Below are 21,680 nucleotides of genomic sequence, written 5' to 3'. Positions count from 1 at the left end.
GTTGCTACAAAGTACAGACGTACGGGGAAAACAAGGATCGAACGTTCAGTGTACAGTTGCTACAAAGTACAGACGTACGGTGACAGCAAGGATCGAACGTTCAGTGTACAGCTGCTACAAAGTACAGACGTACGGGGACAGCAAGGATCGAACGTTCAGTGTACAGCTGCTACAAAGTACAGACGTACGGGGACAACAGGGATCGAACGTTCAGTGTACAGTTGCTACAAAGAACGAACGTGCGGCGACTTGTTTTTTGCAATGGTTCTAATAGGGTAATGGGTTGAATGGGTGACAACTAATAAATAAGAAGACATGAAAACATTGAAAAATACGACTATCGCTAGTGAATGAATAGGCAAGACGATGTTTAGGGAGCGAGCAACGGGGCATGAATGTCCATTATGAATGCCGTCATCATGAATTCAGTGATCGAGTGAAGGTGAAAAGCGCCAGATTGTGATACCCCTACGACTTGAAAATTGTGATGAAGCGGGAGTATGAATTAGTATTTGATGAATTAATGAAATGTATGAATGTTAAAATTTTGTATTGATGACTTGAATGCAGCAAAAAATTTTATTGAAGTTAATAGCTTCGCAGACAGGCATGAGAAAAGATCAATGTTCAATTTCAATTAAAGTTTCACGTATTTTTACAATATCCCCGATGAGAAGTCTTAGTCTATAATTAATATCTCTGGAAGCATCACCAGTTTCCAACTGCTAAGGAAAAAATGTTCTTGCGTGTTCTATGGCTACACTTTCTGTAAATTTCACGACTGTCAATTTTTCACAACATTATTCGATGACTGATAAATGTGCACATCTTTATTCAGGTAACTCCTCCAACAAAGCGTCGTAATAATTTCTTAGATCAATATAAACAGATTTTTTTTTAGAAAACGTGAAGTACCAATGCAGAGAGAGTATAAAAGCCTCAAACCTTATTAAGCTAATTCGTACAACGAAACGTAAGTTCGTAAAATTCCCCAGAAAAATTTATTCGGGTATGTTGCCTGCCTGCAAAGTGTAAACTGAACTCGACTCGTGGCAAGGTACGATAAAAAATTAAGTCGTAAATGCTCCTCCCACCATCCGTCCTCACAGCGGCAGTTAAAAATTATTTCGGACAAAATATGTAGATAATATACAATAAATTCCGATAAATTGTTCATGGAACCGTAAAATTGTAACTATATACTAATTGCATCACTGGATACAATTCATGGAAATTAGAATCAAAATAAGCAAACTGATAAAAAGTTACTGAATTCAGCTGCTACTCGATGTAGAATTTTTTGCCATGCACTCCTGATGACGGCCAAGAGAAGCGATTTTTTTATTTTGGTAGACGTGACATGCATTTTTGTAGCAAGGATCATTTCGAGCAGGGCGACAGCCAGCAATGGACAACACTTACACCAACGCACTACCAATCCTTTCGTTCACCATTCTTCAAAATTTACCGTATGAGATTATAGCAGGACGTGTAGGTTTGTCTCCACCATCAAGAGGGGCCATGATACTGGGATCAACTGAAACCGGCGATGTCTCCTCGGCGTCTCCATCATTAGTGAGTGAGACATCAGGATTAATAGCAACCAGTGTGGGTTCGTCATCTCCAAAATCGGTGATTGCGACATCATCAGCAGAAGCCTCATCATCAGTGACTGCGATAGTATGATCAGAAGCGGCAATAAAAGTTGGCATGGAACTTACGTCAGACGATGAAGTTGTGATATTAGAATCAATATGGAGCAATGTGGATGCACCAGCACCGGTAGAAGTGGTTGTCCTAACTACCACCTCATCGTCATCCCCAGACTCTGTAGTAAGGTCAACTTGGACTAATTCAAAATCTTCTTCATCGGAGCCAATGGGAACTTCGATTTGCGTGTCTTGAGAATCAGTTCGGTGCACGGTTGCTACATCCTCAATAGGCTGAACCATATCTGCACTTGATGCGATATCCAGTCCAAAAAGTAAGCCAGAATCCTTAATACCCGAAATTTCAGTCCCTGAACCTTCGATACGAGGTACTCCTAAACTATCATCATCAGTTAGGGGCTCACGAATATTGGCACCAAAACCGCTACCATCATCTTCACCAATAGTAGGCGACGTTTGGAATCTAGAAACTCCTGAGAGAATATTATCAGTTGTTTGACTTCCTGACCCATCTTCATCAGAACCTGCAATATCAGATACCACACTTCCTATTACCTCCTCCCCAGAACCTGTTATATCAGATGACACACTTCTTGACCCGTCTTCACCAGAAGCTGCATAATCAAATGACAGACTTCCTGACCCATCTTCGCCAAAGCCTACAAGGTCAGATGCCGGACTTCCTGACCCACTTCCATCAGAATATTCATGACCAGATGCGAAAACTCCCGTTGGCACTGGAGGGTAAACTGATTTTGCTGATGTACTTGATGTAACAGTTAAATAAGTAGTTAATTCTTCACTATCAGAGTCGAATCCCAAATCTGTGTCATTTGTTCCCGATACTGTGGCATTAGTTGCCTCCAATGATTCTGTCTTAGCCTCCCCGGAAAAAAAGTCGATGGTACCATCAAAATAATCGGGCGCTGACTCATCCGTAGACAAAGAAATCTCGACATTTCTTAGTCTCGGATCAATTTCTTCAATGGAATATTCAGGTCCATCGCCAGATGCTTTGTTACCTTCATGCCGATCCGAGTCCTCTAAGAGCGAGCCTTCAAGACTTGTTCGAGAAGAATCTGTTTCACCGTCAATCAGTCCTATGCCAGAGCTTTCTTCGCTGGTTTCTGCGCTGTCAGTAACCGCTTCTTTCTCCAGATCCCTTTCGCCTTCAATGACGGGAGTTTTAACTTCTGAAATGTCTTTGCGCTCTTCATGAATGGTTTCTTCTATTTCGGCGAGTTCTACCCTTTCTCCCAGCAAGCGTTCTTCTTCGTCATCCAAACCTTCTCGAATAAAAGAAAGCTCATCTTCCGCTTCTGAAGTTTTATTTCTCTCCGTCTCCATCATGTCGTGTCGTTCTTCTAGAATTTCTTTTTCGTGCGTAAGGCTTTCGTTTCTGAGACGGATGCCATTCTCCAAGGCATCTAGTGTGTCGAGTTCATCCTTGGTGGCTTTGATTTTTAGATCAACCTGGCTTTTCTCCAGTATGAGATTGTCTTCTTGCGAGTCTATTTCATCCAGTATTGTTTGCAAGTCTTCCCTCTGGCCTGCCAATATCAGCTCATTTTCCTCTAGAATCATTTCTTCATCTTCTAACTGACGTCGCTCTTCTAGAAGCTTTTCTTGATTTTCGTCAATCATTGCCAGTTCTCGGTCCAATTCTATTTGTTTTTCCTGTAGTTCTTCCAAACTGCTTTGCATATCACTTTCTTTTGCCCCAAGTGTAGCTTTCTTCATCTCAAGCTGATTTTTCTTTGTTTCTAGCTCGGTTTCTTCAACGGCGATCGCAATTTCTTTATCAATGACATCGTCACGCTCTGCCTCGATACCACCTATTGCCTGTTCAATTTCTCTTTCTTTCTCTTTCAATTGTTCTTCCTTTCTCAACAACACCGTTTGTTCTTCCTCCAAGGTCTCTTGCTCTTCTTCTAGCTTCTCTTCTCTTCCAATAATGTCCTCTCTTTCTTCTTCAACTTTTTGGATGCCTTCGTCCGTCACGTTCTTCAGAACCCCCATCATGTTTTCTTCATCGAACATATCTTTTTCTTTCACATCCAGTTCTTCCGTATCTTCCTCCACCACTCTTTTCCCTTGGACGATTGCCTTATCCAATTCATTTACGACTTCTTCAACTTCATGGAGCAAGTCAACTTTTTTATCGAGCTTTGCATTCTCAATGTTGATCAAAGCAATTTCGATTTTTTGCTTTTCATTTTCAACTATAGATATTTCTTCTCTTACTTTTTCTAATTGAGCTTGAATTGAGCTATAATTTCCTTCAATTTCTTTCATAGGCCTTCCAGTAAGTACACCCCCTACTTCTGTTTGGACTCTCTTGAAACCCAACACGTCTTCAGTATGGTTCAAGTAGTCTAAAATGTCATCAATAGTTTCAATGATAGCAGGAGATCCACTGCCTTCTGTCTCGTGACTTTGTTTTTCTGACGCATCTTCATTTTCTCTGGGAATCAATTCTTCGCTTTTCGATTTTGGAAAATCATCAGAAATTTCACTCACAGTCATGTTTGCAAGTGGTCCTCCAAACTCCAAAGACTCCTCCGGAACTTTTCCAGTAGACTCCAGGTTAATTTCTGCTTCTCGTAAACCATTTAACTGATCTTCCAATTGTCTTAGTTTTTCTTTAAGCACTGATTCCTCCTGTTCGAGTCGAACATCAGTTCCCGACAAAGCTTTATCCTCATCTGTTCTATTATCGCTAATTATTATAGGGTCTGGGAAATACGTTAAATCGTATTCAGTCTCATTGTCAAAGTCCAAATACTCGTATTCATCGTACGAGTCACCGGCAATACCTCCGGCAGGTGCACTTTCTACATTTGGCTTGTGTGTTGAGTATACATTCGTTTCGGCTTCATCCTCGGTCGCAATTTCGACTACTAGGGGAGTTACAGTTGCATTTGGTTTTCTGGATCTGCCACCAGTCAGTTGTCCTCCATACAAGGTAGGGTAGTGGTCATCTGTGGTGTAGTTGAAATAGTCATAGGCGGCTGGAATATAGTCAGTGATGTCATCGTACGGAACGACATCAAAAACATCTCCCTCGCCATCACCGTCCTTTTCTTCTGCTGTTGAATCATATTCTAATGCGTCACCATCGGAACGATTCGATTCAAATGGAACTTGACTTTCATTCTCACTACCAGTTCCATTGTTTTTCAAAGCGCCAAAAGCGTCACTTTCTTCTTCCACATTATGTAGCACAACACCGTTTGTTTCAGGGACTTTAACACCTTCATGGTTTTTCGAAGCTATAACCGTTACCCCCAAAAAAGTTTCAGGTTCTTCGATATCGTCGAGTTCAACTTTTCCAGCTATATCCATACTCGAAGTATCAAACTCACTACTAACAGTCTCTGTAGGGGCAGATGTGCTTAGTGAATTAAAACCGTCCCAAGTTTCGATATTTCCTGGAATTTTGGATTCGTTAGATTCCTGGAAATTCGCTGATCCATTCAGTTCGTCGCTGCCATCATCATTATCAAAGGGATGAACGAAGCCTCCATCTTCGACACTTGATGTATCTGTGTTAAAGTCGTTACGATAAGTTACTAATTGTTTCATAACAGAACCTTTATTAGAGCCATGAGGACTGCCGTTCTGAGTGTGACCAAACAGAATTGAATAAAAACACATAAATTGTTCTAATATTTGATTCTAGGTAATCATTTCTGAAAGCCACATCCTTGAAAGTGCATGCAGAACTTGAACAACTGGGAACAAACGGCTGCATAGGACTCTTTAATCCGTACATAACTAATATTAGATGAATCTTCGATTATGTATCAAAAGATACCAAACAGAAATTTACTAGTTTTGTTTGGTTCATTCAAACTTCAGCTCTATTTTTAAAACTAACAACAAATTACTCTTGGTTTGGATGACTGCATGGAAATTTGGTGAATGGTGGCCAAGGCTGTATTTTCCTAGTCCGGTGTTAATTAAACGTGTGAATTCTATCAAATATAAGCAACTGAAGTCGGAATCGAAACTAAGTTGATGAATAAAATTTTTACCAAACTAAAAACTCATCGACGAGGAAACACAAACGAAAAAACTGAGTGAATTTCAGAGTTTTAACCTTTGTTTAAACTTTTCTTTCGAAAAAAACTTACGACAGGTTCATCTTGATTGAAAATCATGAAAATTGTGCAAACACTGCAGCATTAAAAAATGTGTTCCAAAAATTTTAATGCCGTTAATAACAAATCCTTGGCTTTTTGGAAAACATTAATAAGATCTTAAGGAGATTTTAATCGATTTATTTGAAAATTAGAACCGAATCTTCCCACATAATTTACCTACTAATCAACTACTTAATTTAAAAAAAAAGCGCGTATTTTTTTCGCAGGTGAACAATTTACGCAGTGGAGAATTTAAAAATTATTTTCCATGGACTTCGCGGCAATTTTCGAGATTTGCGAACGAATCAGAATCGAAATAATCAATTGCCAATTCAATTTTATAATAAATTTATATTGATGATTCAGCATGATAAATGTATGACATGATTAAGAGGTCTCAAAGTGAAATGATTACGTTGAAAAATGCACATGATATCGTTCATTAACTGATAAATGATGACACAAAATCATTGAGCCATAGAACACATTGAGCATGCTAGGAGCAAAGGACTCTAGTGTTCGACAGAATACGTATCATTATATTATTCTATGTATTATTCTATTCTAAAGGAATCTAAAAAGCTCAGGAAAATTAGTTCAGATCTTTAAGGCCATTTCACCATAATCAACGTCACAAAAATTGCGATAGACACTTAGAAAAAGAAATATCGATAACTCGGTATCAGGAACGAGTAGACTTAGATGCAATTCCTGCCAAATCCCTGCGCCATTCTTTTTTAGGATAATTTGTAAATATTTATTAATATTAATAAAAATACAGGAAAGGATTCTTTCGAAGTTTGCGCTGGCTGGTTTCAAGGAATTTAGTTTTTTCGTATAAAAAATTCTTACACTTCCCGAACTTCATCTATTGGGATCTTTTCACCGAACTCGACAAAAAATTGTTCCTTAATAAGCAAAATCTTTAGCTAATTTTGTTAAATAAATATTAAAATGCAATGAAAATTAGGCTCTGGAAAGTAAGTAGATTGAAAATTTTCTTTTCAAATCCTGAAAAACCTAAAAATAGTCGAGAGAATAAGGAAAGCGATGGCCTAAATATTATTATTGTTTAAGATTTTAACTGTTAATTATTACTATGACAACAATGGTCGTATGGCTTTTCGATCGTAAAACAAAGCTTAAAGAATTTTATATCGTACACTTTGAAGACGCGAATATTTATTCGTGAAAAAAGTTTACTGGAACCAGAAGCGCTCAATGTTCAAATAGAAAAATTCAGGAAAAACGTACTTTCAAACAAAAAAATTCGTTTAATCCTTAACATAAAATTGCTTGAGTATACGAGAGAATTGAAAGCTTGCGTAGAACGCGTAATACAAACATTAAGTTTAAGCATTTACTTGAAAGATTGGTTTGCAGACATCTTTAGTATCACGGTAAATCCCCCTCATACCATTTAAATTAAAACAATTATGAAAATTTAAAGCGTTCATTGAAAACTATTCCAACGATTGCAATAATTATTAATTAATTTTTAGCTCAAAATAAATAAGAAATGATATACGTGTGCTTTAAGAATTTGAATGAAATCAAAAGATATGAAAGTGAAAGAAGTGACGATAAAATAGGGAGTACACAATCATAAAATTAGGTAAATAGTTAAATAAATTTGTTAAACTGCGAGTATTTAAAACTTGAATTAAAATATAAAGAAGAGCAGAAGATTAATATCATCAACAACGAATATCGTTAACAACGAAACAACACATTCAACACATATTGTATAAATTAAGGAAATCTTTATAAGCGTCATTTTGAAGGCAGTGAAATTCATTTTACATTTGAGTGAGTGCGGCGAGTAGAGAATGAAAGTGTTGAGTTCAACTAAAGTTAGTGTGTTGGAAAATTGCGTGTTGATATGCATCGTATGTGACTTGCAGTGCAAAAGAAATTAAGAAGCTTTTTACCTTCCAATCAAGAAGACAATTCAGTAATTCAAATGCTTATTAATATATATAATATTATATATTTTTAGGAATAAAAATTTAAAAATTCGTCTTTTTAATGCGTTGTGTATTTTTTTCAGTCACCAAGAATCGCAAAAATAATTTTCTATATTCAATTCATTATCACAAAGAAGTTTAAATTAAAGATTGATTTCGCAAAAACTTTTAAGCATTGCAGTTCATTGATCAGAAATATACTTAACTTGAAAGATGGTGAAAACAATGAACGTTATTGCTACAGTGAGTACCCAAGATGAAGCACCAAGAAATGTGTTGTGCTAGCAACTAAAAATTGAGTTAAACTCGATGAACAGTACCTGACTGTTGAATTTCCGCTGTTTGGTCGCAGAAAACGAAAAGAAATATTCAGGATGGGTTGATAAAGCGTTGATAAACTATTTCAACATCGGTAATAGACACAGTTTGTCTCAGCTCTACATAGAAAAGAACTACCAAACAAATTTTTTTGAACCGAAAATCAACTTTGGGTTCTTCCTAAAAAAGAAATTAGAGGGCTGAATTGTCAGAGTAAATCGCGCTTTAAATTACTAAAAAAGTAGACTAGACTTTGTCTTTTCAAAACGACCAAATTCTTTTGAATAAACAACGAACTGGTCCATTACTTAATGTATTTAGTGAAATTGATGTTCAATTCATAGATAACAGCTTAGTCTTTGAAAGCATATAACAGTCTTTTACAATTTCAGCAGCTTTCTTTAGTTACCAGTTATCGAGGTACCTACTGATAACGTTATGTATCGTTACTAATTGTGCACGCATTAGAATTTCTTTATAACGCATTGTACTGAGATTTTATAATAGATAAAAAAATTTCTACACATATTTCTTTTAGAAGAGAATTATATCCATTTTTTTAATTTCATCGCATCAAATAGCGTCAGAAAACTTCCGCCGTTCCAGAAAATAATTCCAGCCGTTAAATCTTCGTAAAATATTTACTTGGCATGAAGCTACACATTGCATTGTTAATGGTAGAAAAAATAATGATGCACAGCATATAACTACTTAAAGTTGATGTAATTATCTACTGAACATGTAATTATCTGCTGAATATGTAATTATCTAATGAATAAATTATCTACAATAATTATCTACACCGTGTTGCGACCTACTGAATATGTAATTCTCTATTGAATATGTAATTATCTACTGAACATGTAATTATCTACTGAATATGTAATTATCTTTTGAATATGTAATTATCTATTAAACATGCTAAAATGTCCGGAACGACAGTAAATTCGTCAGGAAAAAATAGTTTCAAACTTTTGCATTAATAAAGAGAAAATTAAAAAAATTAAATAAATATACGGCAAGATACAATTCAACTTTCATATATACAGCTGAATGGTTAGACATCCAACAATTTTCGATGGAATTAAATTTAAAGAATTTATTTTAAATAAATGATAAGAATAATAAAGATAATCACTTACCGATGGCGGGCCCTTGTCGTCGTTCTGAGATGAAAAACGGGAAAGCAAAGGGTTAGTGACACTCAAAACACACACGGTTAAATAGTTACAATCGTAAACTCATGTGTGAATAGTTGAATTAAAGGTATTAATTCAAAATCAATTGCTATAATAACTTTTCATGAAAGTTAAAAGTTTTAAAAGAGTAAGAAATACAAAATTAGTTATACCAAATAATTAATTGATCACTCTGAAGCATCACTTCGTGACTGGATTGATTAATGATTATTGTTGCGACAACTCAATGACTAACATCGTATCTTTTATATAATAACTGACGCCTTAGGATAATTTGTTATTAGGGTTGGCAAGAAATTAATGAAATTCGAAAAATTTTTCATTGTAGGTAGCGAATTAACAAAAACGAAGAAATTTTCTTCATGTTAATTTAACGACAGAAAATTTCACAAATGATCTGTAATTGGCACAAATTAATACAGGTTCGATTTCTATGAAATTTTCGAATCATAAATCTTCGTGAAATGTGTGTTAAATAAAAAAAACGAATGGGTCAGATTGTCAAAATAGAGATACACTTCCTGAACGTACCAATGATACGCCTTTTTGTTGGGCTAAAATGGGTCAGGATGACCCACACAGGGAAAGATGTGCATCATTATTTGGACAAAGTCTGACTCATTTCTCTGAGTTATCTCTGCTAGACAACGTGACTTAATATGCGCATCAGTTATGTCTCATTTCCTTAATCCTAATAAGTAAATTATTAAATAAACTTACTAATTATTTAAGATAGTTTCTAAAAATGAGATTGCCTATAATATTGTTTTAGAACATTTAATATCATAATTAGTCGCGATAAGTCAAGAAGTTGCCTTTTTAGCATAGATGTCGAATTCGACATTTTTCTTAATAAATTTAAAAACTGAAAGTGAAAAAGTTTCTAACGAAACTGCCAATCCTCACAAGCCAACTTACCTTTCAAACTTGAGTTTAACACAAAGCAAGCCTGCCGTGTTGTTCAAATAGTTACTTATATTAATTATTCAAGACAATCATCTGATTATTCAATGCTCTAGTCTTTTCTTTCTCAATCTTTGGTCCCGGTAAATTCTTTTTCGAGCGGAACACTCTTCGTGTTTTGTATCAAAATTGCGTTTCCTTCAGTAAAATTCTAATTTAAAGCAAAACTTGAATACTTGAATATTAATCGGAATTAAATATTTCTAATTGTGATTCGGATTACTGCAAAAAAGTGCACTGTAAATTAAAAAATATATGTCTTAAACATGTTCCTAATTTGTAGAAAAATAATCTATTTTTGGAAACAAAAATTAGACGAATTTTTATTGAATGAACCAATTTTCACGTTCATGCTTTCATCAGGAGGTTGTACACTTGAATAAATTCTGATGTCAATACCGATACTTATGCCAATACTCGTCCTGGTTCTTGCCATACTATGGATACCCAGTGTTGCGAAACTATAGATACCCAGTGTTGCGATACTATAGATACCCAGTGTTGCGATACTATAGATACCCAGTGTTGCGATACTATAGATACCNGTGGTAGAGTGGTAGAGGTGGGGTGGTGGTAGAGTGGTAGAGGTGGGGTGGTGGTAGAGTGGTAGAGGTGGGGTGGTGGTAGAGTGGTAGAGGTGGGGTGGTGGTAGAGTGGTAGAGGTGGGGTGGTGGTAGAGTGGTAGAGGTGGGGTGGTGGTAGAGTGGTAGAGGTGGGGTGGTGGTAGAGTGGTAGAGGTGGGGTGGTGGTAGAGTGGTAGAGGTGGGGTGGTGGTAGAGTGGTAGAGGTGGGGTGGTGGTAGAGTGGTAGAGGTGGGGTGGTGGTAGAGTGGTAGAGGTGGGGTGGTGGTAGAGTGGTAGAGGTGGGGTGGTGGTAGAGTGGTAGAGGTGGGGTGGTGGTAGAGTGGTAGAGGTGGGGTGGTGGTAGAGTGGTAGAGGTGGGGTGGTGGTAGAGTGGTAGAGGTGGGGTGGTGGTAGAGTGGTAGAGGTGGGGTGGTGGTAGAGTGGTAGAGGTGGGGTGGTGGTAGAGTGGTAGAGGTGGGGTGGTGGTAGAGTGGTAGAGGTGGGGTGGTGGTAGAGTGGTAGAGGTGGGGTGGTGGTAGAGTGGTAGATGTGGGGTGGTGGTAGAGTGGTAGAGGTGGGGTGGTGGTAGAGTGGTAGAGGTGGGGTGGTGGTAGAGTGGTAGAGGTGGGGTGGTGGTAGAGTGGTAGAGGTGGGGGGTGGTAGAGTGGTAAAGTGCAAGTGTAGATGCAAATGGCTTTTGCCATATTTTGAAGTAAATAATACTAGTCCAATCTTCTAAGTCAAACATTGGTTGTAAAGGGTTCTTTATTAATTAGAACACATCAACTTCATTATTATTACCGGGATTAGTAATTACGAAAAAACGGGAATTGTGTTAACTGGTTTTCAAAACTTCAAAAATTATCAAGTTTTGGCAACGCCAGGCTAACCTGCTTGTACAGCTGAATATTTGCCACAAATACGTACGTTAGTAGCAGTTTATTTAATTCATTCGTTATTAATTAAAACATCTAATAATTTTACCGTTTGAATCTAACTCTGGGTCGCTGGGATCTGATGGTTGAAGTGTTGGGACGGCTGAAAATCGTTGACAGATAATTTTTAGTTTTTCCAAACAAATTTTTGAACTAAAAAAAAAAAATTCTTGAAGTGATTGCTGCACAGCTACACTAAGAGAAATTGGCGAGGCTTTGTCCAACTAGCGAGGCATATTTTTTAACAATAAACCTAGTCAACAAGGAACTCTAAATGAATGATATCCATTATGAATCTATAGCTCATCAAATCAAAACCATCTTGAATGAAATATTCAACTGACTACTAAATTTTGAAAAAGTTTGAGCTCACGAAGATATTAGAAAAATCCGCTCTACAAGAACCTTTCTTAAATAAAAACCGATAAAATAAATTTGCTATTTTGTACGGACCAAAGCTTAAGAACACGCAACTATGCAAATGGTTTGCCAGCCAAAATAGTGATTGACGTAAAAATAATTATTTTTTTATTTTTCTTCTTCTCTATTCACATCAACCTCTCATCAAAACAAAAAAAATAGAAAAAATTCAATTCTAATCAAACCCTGTCATTTGAAAAAACGTGTGAAGAAATTGTCCAAACACACATTTAAACAGAAACTATTCTAAACTTACTTCGGAAAGGTCCAATTTTCGTGATATCAGAAGGCGTCTCAAAGTCCCCGTCCTTGGCTACGACTTGGACTTCGTAGACCTTGTAGGGGTCGAGACCGCGCAGGGTCTGCTGAAGGGACTTCTCTTCTACGGGGGACTTACGCCACTTGTTCGTGCCCTCGGGACTGCAAGAAAGTCCACTTTCCATTATTAATTATTTACATAAAAAATAATTACCATCAAAAAGAAAATCAAGTTAATTAAGTAATTCAAGGCATGACGCCAATTTCCACTCATAATTAATCAAATAAAACTCTCACTGAATGTTTCTAACTCATTTGTCCACCGCAAATTTCAAACCATTTCAAGAACAGACCCACCCCGAGCTAAGAACTTAGTGAAGAATGAGTATAGGTATAAGTTTGAGAGACATTTAGAATGAATCCCCTTCACCTTTAGAATAAATGTTAGAGAAAGCCTGTAACAAATATTAATTAATCAAAAATATTTCATAGTTAACACTCGTTAAGTAAGAAGTCTACCGCCAGTTTAGCACCCCCTTAAATATTTAGTTGAATTCTAGTTTAAACTTATTCAATATTAAACTTATTCAACATTAACTTATTGAAAAGCAAGTCTTCTAGATCTTTAACGATCTCCTCTTCGAACAAATGAATACTAGGGCCCGCATCTAAATTTTGTTATAGTATAATTAGTATAATTTGTTCAGTCTGTGGCCCTGAAAAATCTACTATAAAGTCAGCGTTTTAATGAACACTGACCAAGAACTCACCGGTACCGGACGAAGAACTCAGTGCCGGGATGGTTCTCAAAGTCGGGCCTCCAGTTTATTTTGACATCAACGCCTTGGCCTTCGTCAGCAGCGTCAACATCGCCGTCGCCGTCACGATCAGACGCCACCACGTCATCCCCGTCAACGTCACCATCGTCATCAACGTCTCTTATGTCGTGGTTGTCAACGTCTCCGTCACCATCCCTGTCAGCTGCATGCACGTCATCGACGTCAACGTCACCGTCGTTGTCGATATCAGCGACTGCGACGTCTTCCTCGTCAACGTCACCGTCACCGTCGGTATCGAGCACGTCTTTTCGGTTGATTTTCCCGTCGTTATTGACGTCTTTGAGGATGACGTACCGAACGGCCACGTCTCGTCCGTCAACGTCACCGTCACCGTCCCTGTCTGACGCCAGCAAGTCATTGCCGTCTACGTCACCGTCGCCGTCCATGTCAACAACGTCTGCGCTGTCAACGTCACCGTCACCGTCCTTGTCTGCAGCCTTGACGTCTTTTCTGTCAACTTTTCCGTCGTTATTGACGTCTGCTATTTTGATATCATCGTCGTCTATGTCGCCGTCCTCGTCAAGATCTCGTACGTCGTTTCGGTCAATATCGCCGTCACCGTCAACGTCAGCGATTATCACGTCATCGCCATCGTCATCCTTAGCGTCTATGTCCCCGTCTTTGTCTTCGTCAGCTGCAATTACGTCTTTTGCGTCTACGTCACCGTCACCATCTTCGTCGCCGATGTCAGCAAAGTCCACGTCACCATCACCGTCACGATCGCCAGCGCGCACGTCTTTAGCGTCAACGCGGCCATCTTTGTTGATGTCAGCGACGTTGAAGTCTTCCAAGTCCACGTCATTATCACCGTCAGTGTCAAGCACGTCATCCTTGTCAACGTCGCCATCACCGTCGGTGTCACCAAGGACGATGCGTTTGTTGACGAAGTCGCTGTAGTCTACGTCACCATCGCCGTCTCGGTCCGTCACCTCGACGTCTGCCTCGTCAATTAACCCGTCACCATCGAGATCAGACACGTCATCACCGTCTATGTCACCATCATTGTCTCTGTCTGCCTTGCGTACGTCGTCAGCGTCAACGTCACCATCGTCGTCAACGTCAGCGGCCGCGATGTCTTCGGCATCGACGTCACCGTCGCCATCAACGTCAAGCACGTCGTCCTCGTCAACGACGCCATCGTCGTTCGTGTCGCCCAAAAATACGGAACGCATCGCGAAATCTGACGCATCAACGTCGCCGTCAGCGTCACGATCCCGCACGTCTAAATCGTCCTCGTCGATCTTACCGTCACCGTCAAAATCGACCACGTCTTTGACGTCCACGTCACCATCACCGTCCTTATCGATGACTTTCATATCGTGCTCGTCGATGTCGCCATCGTCATCAACGTCGAACACGTCCAAATCGTCACTATCAACGTCACCGTCGCCGTCCAAATCGACGAGGTCTTCGGCGTTAACGACGCCATCGCCATCAACGTCTTCCAGCAAGACGTTCTCGTCATCCTCGTCCTGCACGTCAATGTCACCATCCTGATCCTTGTCTGCCGCAATGACGTCTTTAGCGTCAACGTCACCATCGTCATCTTCGTCACCGATATCCAGAGCATCCACGTCGCCGTCACCATCCTTGTCTGCCGCTCGTACGTCGTCACTATCAACGTCACCATCATTGTCGATATCCGCGACGTTTCGATCAGCCTCATCGATATCACCGTCACCGTCAACGTCTAACACGTCCTCTGCATCAACGTCGCCATCATGGTCGGTGTCGCCAATGAACGTCTGACGTAAGACGAAGTCTTCACGGTCAACGTCACCATCGCCGTCACGGTCTCGCACCTCTACATCGTCACCATCGATGTTCCCGTCACCATCAACGTCTATCACGTCACCAGCGTCCACGTCACCATCGCCGTCTTTATCAGCAGCTTTTACATCGTCAGCGTCAACGTCACCATCGTTATCGATGTCAGCCGCTGCAATATCTTCGTCGTCCACGTCACCATCGCCGTCAGTGTCAATTACGTCGTGAATGTCAACGTCACCATCGCCATCTTGGTCCTCCAGTATCGTCTGTTCCTCATCATCGTCACCAGCGTCAATATCGCCGTCACCGTCTTCGTCAGCGGTCAGCACGTCAGCACCGTCGAAGTCCCCGTCGCCATCTTCGTCACCGACGTCAGCTATATCCACGTCACCGTCACCGTCGCGATCTGCGGCCTTTACGTCATCCTCGTCAACGTCGCCGTCATTATCGATGTCCGCCACAGCCACGTCATGGTCGTCAATGTCGCCGTCACCGTCCGTATCCAGCACGTCAGCCTCGTCAACGTCACCATCTTCGTCAGTGTCGCCAATAATGACGTGCCTGTTGCGTACGTCATCCTCGTCTATGTCGCCGTCATCGTCGACGTCAACGACGTCGTCGTCGTCACCGGCGTCACCGTCACCGTCCACGTCTTTGTCCTCGTCGTCCACCGCCCACGAGAAGAGCGGCGGCACCGGCAGCCCGGGGACGACGTGCTCCCCAGCGGCGGTCAGGAAGCTCCTGGAAAAGTGGGTCAACATTTGGACAATATGACACATTAATTTTTCTGAGTATAGTGACCAACAGCAGCAACAACCATGGCTTATTTGCAACATTTTTGACACCTCTGTGGTTACATGAATATTTTAAATATTTATATTTGTGAAATGTTTTGCAATATGTATGTTACCATAGAGGTTGTCAACAAAATTATCTTTATGGCAAACATTTTTTGAGGCAAAAATTTGAGTTTATGAGAAACTAAAGAAATTTTTCATTCAATTTGTCGTTCATTAGGTAATGATGAGAACAAATCACGATCTATATTAGCAGAGAAAAATTAAATCTATTGTGATGAAATTGAATCTATGATCGACAGTCATTGGAGATTAATTTATGAATTATGAGAGGAGCGTATAAAGGTAATAAATGATCGTAATTAAATAATTAAAATAAAGCAATACTAACTTGCTACCGAGTCCCGCAGCGTTCTTAGCCTGCACGGCGATCTTGTAGCGAACGCCTTCCTGTAGGTCTGCGATCTTGGCCTGTAGGGATAGAATATGCTGGGATAGATTATGCAGGGATAGAATATGCAGGGATAGATTATGCAGGGATAGATTATGCAGGGATAGATTATGCAGGGATAGATTATGCAGGGATAGATTATGCAGGGATAGATTAATGCCGGGATAAATTATGCAGGGATAGATTATGTAGGGATAGATTATGCAGGGATAGATTATGCAGGGATAGATTATGCAGGGATAGATTATGCAGGGATAGATTATGCAGGGATAGATTATGCCGGGATAAATTATGCAGGGATAGATTATGTAGGGATAGACTAATAATTGCACTTATGACCATTAATTTTAAAGCTGCGTCTGTGGTTATTAAAGGCATTTACATCACAAATATTTGTATAATAAATTCAATTTTAAATGTAAATTATATATTTTATCGTTTTGACAACTTCTCACTCATTTCTCTGATTGAATGATTAATACTAAATTATTAAAACTAATTGCTGATGATCAATATTAAATTACTAAAACAATTAGTAAATAATTGCTGACACTCACGCAACTAATTGGCGCCGCGACGATGATGGTCTGAATGTCCTCGTCGTCCTGCCCGTGGTCGTCAGTCTTTGCCTCGATGGTCACGTCATCTATTTCCATCTCGGTTGGTTCCTCGTCCTCCTGTCCCTCTTCCTCGTCCCCGTCCCGAGCAGGGGCGTAGGTGACGTGGTATGACGTGATCTTGCCGTTAGGGGACGATGGTGGGTCCCATCTCACGATCACACTCGTCCCTGAGATGGGCTTTGACTCCAGGTTCAGGACTGACGATGGTTCTGTAGACGTGTACACGTCAGTGACCATGAAAACTGCACTGAATTATATTGATGAATGTCAGTTATTAATCCAATAATTCAACGATTAATAATGATAGTGATGAATCCAGGCTCAGGACTGCTGAAGATTCTGTAGACGTGTACACGTCAGTGACCATGAAAACTGCACTGAATTATTGATGAATATTAGTTATTAATCTGATAATTCCTCGATTAATAATAATGATTGATGAATCTTGTTACAGGACAGACGAAGATTCTGCAGACGTGTACACGTCAGCGACCATTGCGAGCAATTTTTTGTTTGATAATAAATGTGAGTGATCGAAATTCTATGATATTTTTCTGTTAGTGATAAATGGCAATGGATGAGAAATCTGATCATTCATTAATGATAAATGGAAATGAATGATGAATCTGAGCACTGTTGGTATAGCTTGTTTCAGGAACGTTGTTAGTGGAAGTATGGGAATTAAATTTAAAATTTTTACGTTTGATAATTGTGAATCATTAGCGATACCAATGATCTTAACCTATAGATAATAAAAAACAAATAATATTAATCCCTAATACTAGAATATCTTTTGAATATATTAAAACATTTACTACACATTCACTGAGTAGCGTTCAGTGTATGCATAATGAATGTTCTTGGCGCTTTCATTTTTAAACTTGTTGGATAACGAACTCAATCCCTAATCTCATGATAACATTTCAATATATTAAAATATTCCCTACTCATTAACAGACTATTTAATGTTATTTAAATAGGCTATAATATTCATAACTCGTAAACTGACTGATTAATATTATTCAAGTAGGATAACATATTCACTACTCGTAAACTGACAATATTATTTAAATAAACTATTTACTAATGGTTAACTAACTTGCTTGCCGTGTCCAGAAGTACTCAGGCTCTCCGTATACGCCTTCATACGCCGTATTATCCGCCCGAATTCTGACGTAATATTCCGTGTAGGGTGACAGCCCCGTCACGGTCGCCCTCGTGACGTCACCCGTGACGTACACGTCGTTACCGTCCTCGTCACTGGCGTCGTCATCAACGTCGTGTTCTGCGTTACGGCTATTAACTTTCAGCTGGGAAAAGTGAAAGAAATTATAGCTATAATAACGTTAACTGCAACGTTAACTGCAACATTAACTGAATGTCAACTGCAACGTTAACTGCAACGCTAACTGCAACGCTAACTTCAACATTAACTGAACGTTAACGGCAGCGCTAACTGCAACGTTAACTGCAACATTAACTGCAACGTTAACTGCAACGTTAACTACAACATTAACTGCAACGTTAACTGCAACGTTAACTGCAACGCTAACTTCAACATTAACTGAACGGTAACGGCAGCGCTAACTGCAACGTTAACTGCAACGTTAACTACAACATTAACTGCAACGTTAACTGCAACGTTAACTTTAAGACACTCACATGGTACCCCTTAAGTGGACCCTTAAGGCGCTTATTGTCCAGGGGCGTCCAGAGCAGCACGGCTGAAGTGGCCCGCACCTCCCCAGCCCGCAGGGGGAACGGCGCTGCAGAGGGCGCTGAAAGTGGGTCAACAAGTGGGTCAACAAGTTGGTCAGCGTGTGTGTCAGAGTATGGGTCAATGAAAAGGTCAAAAAGTGGATCAGCAGGTAGTTTAGGTAATTAATTGTGTCATGAAGGAAGTGATAAAAGAAGCAAGTTAAATCCGAAAAATTATGAATTAGCCCCATGGTCTTCAACTAGCCCCCAGAGCCCTCACGAGACCCAGGGTCTCTTACTAGTACCAGGGTCTCAAACAAGCCCAAGGACTTCTACCAGACCCAGGGTCTCCCACTAGCCCCAGGGACTCCCACTAGACCCCGGGTCTCCCGCTAGCTCCAGGGTCCCCCACAAGCCCCAGGGTCCCAAATAAGCCCCAGGGTCCCCCATTAGACCCAGGGTCTCCCAATAGCCCCAGGGTCACAAACAAGCCTCAGGGTCTCCCACTAGCCCCAGGGTCTCTCACTAGCCCCAATGTCTCCAACTAGCCCCAGGGTCACAATCAAGCCCCATGGACTCCTTCTAGACCCAGGGTCTCCCGCTAGCCCCAGGGTCTCCTACTACCTTTACCCCAGGGTCCCCCCCCATTCCCAGGGTCAAGCAATTCCTCACGAGCTGGGGCAGTGGTAGCCACTCTGGTGGGGACGGGGTCGGGGCTGAGCCCCAGGGCGTTGACAGCGCGCAGCTTGACGAGGTAGTGGGTGTTGGGGAGCAGACCTGTCACGCGAGCCTCGGACTGTTGGGAAAAACACAGGGAACTTAGGAAATATGCCTTTTTAAATTAATGCAAATTATGGAAAATAATGCAACATCATACGATGTAACACGTCTGACAATGCAACACTTCTAACTTTTCAACGTCAAACAACAGGCGTTCAACTTTCATATAATTACATAAATCTTGATCACTAATATCAATACTTATTCAATTCATACCTCGTCACCATTAGTGATGACCTTCTTCTCCCACTGTTCTTCATCGTCATCAGAAACATCTTCGTCTTGCCCGTCATCTCCATCAGGGATCGTATCACCATCTTCGTCACCGTAGACGTGCATTTCATCGTCCTCAACCTCCCGCCACAGAACCTCGTACTGAAAACCTGGTCCTTGCTGGTCCTCTTCAGACACTGGCTGCAGGTTACGAACAGGTTATCAACAGGTTATCAACAGGCTATCAACAGGTTATCAATAGGTTATCAACAGGTTATCAACAGATTATCACCAGGTTATCAACAGATTATCATCAGGTTATCAAACAAGTTATCAACAGGTTATCAACCCTTGTAGCATGACAATCTCCTTCGGGCACCGGCTGAAGGTTATTTTATACAGGATATTAACAAGTTACATGATCATATAAAAATGTAAATTTACGACAGGATAATCTAATTTGTACAACGGTTGCAGGTTATTTACAGGTTATCTACACTTATCACATGGTAATCTTCTTCGAAAAACTGTTGCAGGGTTTTGAAAGAGACTGATGAGACTCCGCTGTCTTTACTTCGTCCATCTGATCTACTATGTCCGTTCAATCTATTTCGTCCCTCCAAACTACCCCTAGTCCTTCCAATCTACTCTGCCCATTGAATCTACCTCGTCCTTCCAATCTACTCTGCCCATTGAATCTACCTCGTCCGTCCAATCTACTCTGCCCATTGAATCTACCTCGTCCTCCATTGAATCTACCTAGTCCGTCCAATCTACTCTGTCCATTGAATCTACCTCGTCCTTCCAATCTACTCTGCCCATTGAATCTACCTCGTCCGTCCAATCTACTCTGCCCATTGAATCTACCTAGTCCGTCCAATCTACTCTGTCCATTGAATCTACCTCGTCCTTCCAATCTACTCTGTCCATTGAATCAACCTAGTCCGTCCAATCTACTCTGTCCATTGAATCTACTTCGTCCGTCCAATCTACTCTGTCCATTGAATCTACTTCGTCCGTCCACTGTACTTCGCCCGTTGACTCTCCATTCTCCTGTCCATATCTCCCTCCCTCCAGGCAAATGACATCGAAAAAAACGTTGACTAAAAGTAAGTTTCGTCGAAACGACGCAAATACAACGTTATTTCAACGTCAGAAGATTAACGATTGATTTGACATAATCAACGTTATTTTAAGGTCAGAAGATTGACAGTTGCAACGGTTAAATAACGGTTAAATAACGTTACCACGGTTAAATAACGTTATTTCAACGTCAAACGACTAACAGTTGAAATAACGCTTAAATAACGTTATTACAACGTCAGATGGCAGGTAAGTGACCACTGGTCCCCCAGTCTTCTGGACGCACCTCCCAGTTGAGCATGAGTGACGTGGCCCCGGCACCCTCAAGGGTGACGTTCGCGGGGTTGACCGCAGGGGGAGCGGGTGGTGTCGTGCAGTTCAGAACCGCACCTGGGGGCGACTCCCCCACGCGGTTCACTGCTACCACCCGGAAGCGGTACTCACGGCCGGGGCGAACCGAGACCTGCGTTAAGAATTGACAAATCTATTTATTTAGGGTCAAATGTTACGGTAGACGAATATATAACGGAGTAAATTGTGCCTAAAAATGTAATTAAATGTTTTTAATTTGGGATTGGAAACTATTTGTTCACTATAAATAAGTTTTGACAAAATAACATAGCAAAAATGAAACTGCATGCTTTTATTCGTGCAAAAAATGCATACAAGTATGTACATTAGTTTACTATTATTTTAAACAATGACATTATGCGCATATAGATTTCTCGAGATTAATTTTAATAAAAAATCAATTTCAGCGACATCGCTCTATATGCTCGGAATTTTTTATAAGCGTTTCGAACGTAGCAGTCCCAGGCCACGCTCGAGTGCCGCCCTAGTTTCTGGCTATCGTTTCATTTTGGTTGCATATAAAAACAAAATTTATTAATACAACGATTTCCAAAATAACTCCAATTAAAAAATGTTACAAGTGAGGCGACAATGAGAGCATCTTCTGACCCCAAATGCATGAAAATTTCGATTTTGATCA

The 21,680-nt window shown here is 40.3% G+C and overlaps 1 protein-coding gene across 1 annotated transcript in view; it reads right to left on the bottom strand.

Annotated features, from left to right (window-relative positions):
- Positions 1-1,457: 1,457 nt before the first annotated feature.
- Positions 1,458-21,680, bottom strand: part of LOC108681750 — a 34,051-nt gene continuing 13,828 nt past the window's right edge. The window contains exons 11-22 of the mRNA XM_047879612.1: positions 20,976-21,152; positions 19,610-19,807; positions 19,286-19,409; positions 18,578-18,693; positions 18,015-18,225; positions 16,853-17,124; positions 16,236-16,315; positions 13,209-15,788; positions 12,437-12,600; positions 9,243-9,266; positions 8,103-8,120; positions 1,458-5,215 (exon numbers count right to left, since the gene is read on the bottom strand). Of these exons, the coding sequence (XP_047735568.1) occupies positions 1,458-5,215; positions 8,103-8,120; positions 9,243-9,266; positions 12,437-12,600; positions 13,209-15,788; positions 16,236-16,315; positions 16,853-17,124; positions 18,015-18,225; positions 18,578-18,693; positions 19,286-19,409; positions 19,610-19,807; positions 20,976-21,152 (7,722 nt within the window). The remainder of the gene's footprint in view (positions 5,216-8,102; positions 8,121-9,242; positions 9,267-12,436; positions 12,601-13,208; positions 15,789-16,235; positions 16,316-16,852; positions 17,125-18,014; positions 18,226-18,577; positions 18,694-19,285; positions 19,410-19,609; positions 19,808-20,975; positions 21,153-21,680) is intronic.

This window comes from Hyalella azteca, unplaced genomic scaffold (assembly GCF_000764305.2).
Source record: "Hyalella azteca isolate HAZT.00-mixed unplaced genomic scaffold, Hazt_2.0.2 contig3411, whole genome shotgun sequence".
Lineage (NCBI taxonomy): Eukaryota > Metazoa > Arthropoda > Malacostraca > Amphipoda > Hyalellidae > Hyalella > Hyalella azteca.
The sequence above is the reverse complement of the archived record's forward strand: the minus strand, read 5'-3'. Positions and strand labels throughout refer to the sequence as shown.